Genomic DNA, 5,801 nt, shown 5'->3' with positions numbered 1-5,801 from the left:
CCCTCCAAGCCTGTGCCGCTCATTGGTCCAACTAGACCATTCGTTTGTATCCCTCCATTCCCAGACTGCTCATGTGATTATCCAGGTAAGTCTTAAACGATGCCAGCGTGTCTACCTCCACCACCCTACTTGGCAGCGCATTCCAGGCCCCCACCACTCTCTGTGTAAAAAACGTCCCTCTGATATCTGAGTTCTACCTCGCCCCTCTCACCTAGAGCCCATGACCCCTCGTGACCGTCACCTCCGACCTGGGAAAAAGCTTCCCACTGTTCACCCTATCTATACCCTTCATAATTTTGTACACCTCTATTAGGTCTCCCCTCATTCTCCGTCTTTCCAGGGAGAACAAGCCCAGTTTACCCAATCTCTCCTCATAGCTAAGACCCTCCATACCAGGCAACATCCTGGTAAACCTTCTCTGCACTCTCTCCAAAGTCTCCACATCCTTCTGGTAGTGCGGTGACCAGAACTGGACGCAGTACTCCAAATGTGGCCTAATCAGCGTTCTATACAGCTGCAACATCAGACTCCAGCTTTTATACTCTATACCCCGTCCTATAGAGGCAAGCATACCATATGCCTTCTTCACCACCTTCTCCACTGTGCTGCCACCTTCAAGGATTTGTGGACTTGCACACCTAGGTCCCTCTGTGTTTCTATACTCTTGATGGCTCTGCCATTTATTGTATAACTCCCCCCTACATTAGTTCTTCCAAAATGCATCACTTCGCATTTATCTGGATTAAATTCCATCTGCCACCTCTCCGCCCAATTTTCCAGCCTATCTATATCCTGCTGTATTGTTCGACAATGTTCATCGCTATCCGCAAGTCCAGCCATCTTCATGTCATCCGCAAACTTGCTGAAAGACGGAGGATGAGGGGAGACTTAATAGAGGTGTATAAAATTATGAAAGGCATAGATAGGGTGAACGGTGGGAAGCTTTTCCCCAGGTCGGTGGTGACGTTCACGAGGGGTCATAGGTTCAAGGTGAAGGGGGGGAGGTTTAACACAGATATCAGGCAGACATATTTTACACAGAGGGTGGTGGGGGCCTGGACTGCGCTGCCAGGCAAGGTGGTGGAGGCGGATACACTGGGAACGTTTAAGACTTATCTAGACAGCCATATGAACGGAGTGGGAATGGAGGGGTACAAAAGAATGGTCTAGTTTGGACCAGGGAGCGGCGCGGGCTTGGAGGGCCGAAGGGCCTGTTCCTGTGCTGTATTGTTCTTTGTTCTTTGTTCTTTGATAACACCAGTTACACCTTCTTCCAAATCATTTATATATATCACAAATAGCAGAGATCCCAGTACAGAGCCCTGCGGAACACCACTGGTCACAGACCTCCAGCCGGAAAAAGACCCTTCGACTGTTACCTTCTGTCTCCTGTGGCCAAGCCAGTTTTCTACCCATCTAGCCACCTCTCCTTGTATCCCATGAGCCTTAACCTTCTGAACCAACCTGCCATGACGGACTTTGTCAAATGCCTTACTGAAATCCATATAGACGACATCCACGGCCTTTCCTTCGTCAACCGTTTTTGTCACTTCCTCAAAAAACTCCACCAAATTTGTAAGGCATGACCTCTCTCTAACAAAACCATGCTGTCTGTAACTAATGAGATTGTTCCGTTCTAAATGCGTATACATCCAGTCTCTAAGAATCCTCTCCAACAACTTCCCTCCCACGGACGTCAAGCTCACTGGTCTATAATTACTCGGGTTATCCCTGCTACCCTTCTTAAATAACGGTACCACATTCGCTATCCTCCAATCCTCAGGGACCTCACCTGTGTCCAATGAAGAGACAAAGATTTCCATCAGAGGCCCAGCAATTACATCTCTTGTCTCCCTGAGCAGTCTAGGATAGATGCCATCAGGCCCTGGGGATTTGTCAGTTTTAATGTTACCTAAAAAACCTAACACTTCCTGCCTTGTAATGGAGATTCTCCCTAATGGGTCAACACCTCCCTCTGAGACACTCCCAGTCAACAAGTCCCTCTCCTTTGTGAATACCGATGCAAAGTATTCATTTAGGATCTCCCCTATTCCCTTGGGTTCTAAGCATAATTCCCCTCCTTTGTCCCTGAGAGGTCCGACTTTTTCCCTGACAACTCTTTTGTTCCTAACATATGAATAAAATGCCTTAGGATTCTCCTTAATCCTGTCTGCCAAGAACATTTCGTGACCTCTTTTTGCCCTTCTAACTCCCTGTTTGAGTTCTTTCCTACTCTGTATTCCTCCAGAGCTCCATCTGTTTTCAGTTGCCTGGACCTAACGTACGCCTCCCTTTTCATTTTGATCAGATCCTCAATTTCCCTGGTTATCCACGGCTCTCGAATCCTACCTTTCCTATCTTTCCTTTTTACAGGCACATGCCTGTCCTGCAGCCTTATCAACTGTTCCTTAAAAGACTCCCACAAGCCAGACGTGGACTTACCCCCGAACAGCCTCTCCCAATCAACGGCCACCAATTCCTGCCTAATCCGGCTATAGTTAGCCTTCCCCCAATTTAGCACCCTACCCTTAGGACAACACTCATCCTTGTCCATTACTATCCTAAAGTTAACAGAGTTGTGGTCACCATTTGCCACATGTTCCCCTACCGAAACTTTGACGACCTGACCAGGCTCATTTCCCAGAACTAGATCCAGTGTAGCCCCCTCTCTAGTTGGGCTATCTACATACTACAATTAGAGGTGGACAACAAATGATGGCCTTGCCAGTGATCCTCACATTGCATAAGAAGAAGAAAATATCAGATTACACTGCAGACCTGTAGAAATCGTTTCAGAATCCCAATCTAAATCTGACAATTCAAGATACTGATGAAGCACAGTCTGAAGTTCTTGCCAGCAGAGTGATGTAGATGGCATGGTCTGTGTGGAGTGTGCACGTTCTCCGTGTCTGCGTGGATTTCCTCCGGGTGCTCCAGTTTCCTCATACAGTCTGAAAGACACGCTGGTTAGATGCATTGGCCATGGTGAATTCTCCCTGAGTGTAACCGAACAGGCGCCGGAGTGTGGCAACTAGGGGATGTTCACAGTAACTTCATTGCAGTGTTAATGTAAGCCTACTTGTGACACTAAAAAACTTTAAACTTTAAAAAAACTTTACTTTAGATAGGGGTAGTTGTGTAGAGGGAAAAGGCATTATGTTGCAGTTCCTCAGAACATTAGTCCTCCAGCCTAGGGGGCAGCAGAGAGGGCGGGGCTTCAATCCAGCAATTTCCTAATGCGCCTGCGCATGAATATAATTTAGTTAAAATTATAAAATTCTCTCATTCGCCAAATATTATTGTTTTCTGATGAATCAGTGGCATTGTGGCGGGTTTGGGGGTAAGATTACCTGTAATTTCTAATTTTAAAAGTGGCTGTAACCATGGTGACGGCGGCCATGTTGGGTGTTCCGCGCGGGCCCGGAGACGGTTAACGGTTGGAGTTTGAATTTGAACCGGGATGACGGACCGTTACAACATCCACAGCCAGCTGGAACATCTCCAGTCCAAATACATCGGCACCGGGCACGCCGACACCACCAAGTGGGAATGGCTGGTGAACCAGCACCGCGACTCGTACGCCTCCTACATGGGCCACTTCGACCTCCTCAACTACTTCGCCGTGGCCGAGAATGAGACCAAGGCCCGCGTCCGCTTCAACCTCATGGAGAAGATGCTGCAGCCGTGCGGGCCCCCGCCAGACAAGCCCGAGGAGGCCTGAGAGGGCCCAGCCCGGCCCGGGGATATGGGTGGGTGGGATATGGGTGAAGGAAGGGGTATATTTGTGAAGGATGGTGGAATATGGGTGAAGGGTTGGGGTATATGAGTGAGGATAGGTATGCGTGGTATATGAGTAGAGGATAGGGATATATGGGTGAAGGATTGGGTATATGGGTAGAGATTGGGGTATGAATAAAGGACAGGGGATATGAGGGGTATTTGGGTGAAGGATAGGGACATGAGAATTATATGGGTACATAGAGTAATCGCATTGATATAAGGGGGAATGATGCAGGTATAGGCAGATAGAGTTGATTGGAGGAAGGGTGTCTTATGGATCGCAATCCCCCACCCCTCCCCCAACTTGTGACACAAAGGAATTTCTCCATCAGTTTAATCTAGCTCCTTACCAACAACCAACCCCACCTCAACCAGTGGGTTCCTATATTTCCAGCCAGGTGGTGTACCCTGCCCACTCCAGACGACAAGGTGATCCACTTCTGCTCTCCCTCCCCAGTTAGTCGGGTGATATTTCAGTCACAAATGTCTCCATCCTCGATCGTGCCACAACCAGCGAGGGAATCTGTCCACCTGCAGTTTCGGAGTCTCCACTTGCCTCAAGAGTTCTGCCATCACAAGGACTTGTAAATGATATACAGAATTATTACTCCTCAGATACTTTGAAGCTTCACAATAGCAGATGACTTTTCTGTACTTCACAATAGCAGATGACTTTTCTGTACGGTGCAGTGAATTTTGTAGGTAAATGATCACAAGCAGCAGCCAAGCCCATTGCAAAAGTGGCCAGTTGACTTCACAAGTGGCATCTTTGTCAGCCTGTTTGCAGAGCATAAATTGTACCATCTCAAGATGATCCAAAATTCCTCACATCCAGTGAATTGTGATTTGCACTCACTTCAGCAACATAACCTCAAAACAACAGCCAGGGAAGGAAATATTACTAAATGTTCTGCCGCCCAGTATGAAGGAAAGGTTTCCACATCAGCTGATTAGTGAGAAGCTTTCTTGCTGGCTTTGACCATTGGGAGATTTCTAATACTGAAACCTGGGCCCGTGTTGCTGTGAAGATCTCAAAAGAACCCTCGAGGGGAATTCCAAAAATACCTGGTTCCAGCCCAAAAAGGCATCCATGAGTGAATTGCCTGATAAATGGTGTAAGGCAAGAAAGAGGGCTTGTCCCATATGGGAAAACTACACAGATCTACAGAGAACCTACTGAACTCTCCAGCAAGTGAACTTTACAAAGGCCCTTTAAGTTGGCAACTGTTTGTTGAATGAAGGAAGCAGGATCAGAAAAGTGCCTTCAAAACCACAAACCTTGGCAATATCCTCAAAGCAAAACAGGCTGCAAGCATGCCATGTCACTTGTGTTTTTATTCAAAGAGAATTCATGTGGAACGTTGATCTGGTTTAAAATGAAATAACTTTTGGAAATGAAGATCAACTTACCGAGTGAACTTTCCATTCTTCCCTCTAACGATTGGTGTTTTAACAGATCTTCAATGAATTTTGTGTGTAAAGTGAGTTATATTTCGCAACGCTGATCAGGATGTTGGGAAAATCTCATTTTATCAAACATAAGTGGGGACTTTGGGCCTATTTGCTAATTTGCAATGTGTTGAGTCTGTTTCTGGCAAATTCAAGCATTGGTTTTCATTGCGATTCTACAAATTGTATTTTGTGAAAGATTGGGCTTAAACTGGACAAACTTGTGAACTGTGTTTCACTCAAATGTATATCACTGCACTGATTTGTGACTCAATAAATGGGAGTTTTTAATGCCTTGGTTATTTCAAGATTGTTTTTGTTACTCTGAAATACAACAGCAAACGCCTAGTTAACTAGATTTTTATTATTCATTCATGGGACATGGGTGTCGTTGGCTGCCCAGCATTTATTACCCATCCCTAGTTGCCTTTGAGAAGGTGGTGGTGAGCTGCTGCCTTAACGCTGCAGTCTGCATGCTGTGGGTTGACCCACAATGCCGTTAGGAAGGGAATTCCAGGATTTTGACCCAGTGACTGCGAAGGAACGGCGATATATTTCCAAGTCAGGATGGT

The 5,801-nt window shown here is 46.5% G+C and overlaps 1 protein-coding gene across 1 annotated transcript; it reads left to right on the top strand.

The window, feature by feature from the left end:
• The first annotated feature begins 3,388 nt into the window (after positions 1-3,388).
• Positions 3,389-5,524, top strand: sf3b5 (splicing factor 3b, subunit 5). Its single transcript, XM_078229384.1, has one exon. It carries the CDS (start codon positions 3,461-3,463, stop codon positions 3,719-3,721), a length of 261 nt encoding a protein of 86 aa, XP_078085510.1. The 5' UTR covers positions 3,389-3,460; the 3' UTR covers positions 3,722-5,524.
• The last annotated feature ends 277 nt before the right edge of the window (positions 5,525-5,801 follow it).

Source organism: Mustelus asterias, chromosome 15 (genome assembly GCF_964213995.1).
Source record: "Mustelus asterias chromosome 15, sMusAst1.hap1.1, whole genome shotgun sequence".
NCBI classification, from domain to species: Eukaryota; Metazoa; Chordata; class Chondrichthyes; order Carcharhiniformes; family Triakidae; genus Mustelus; species Mustelus asterias.
The sequence above is the reverse complement of the archived record's forward strand: the minus strand, read 5'-3'. Positions and strand labels throughout refer to the sequence as shown.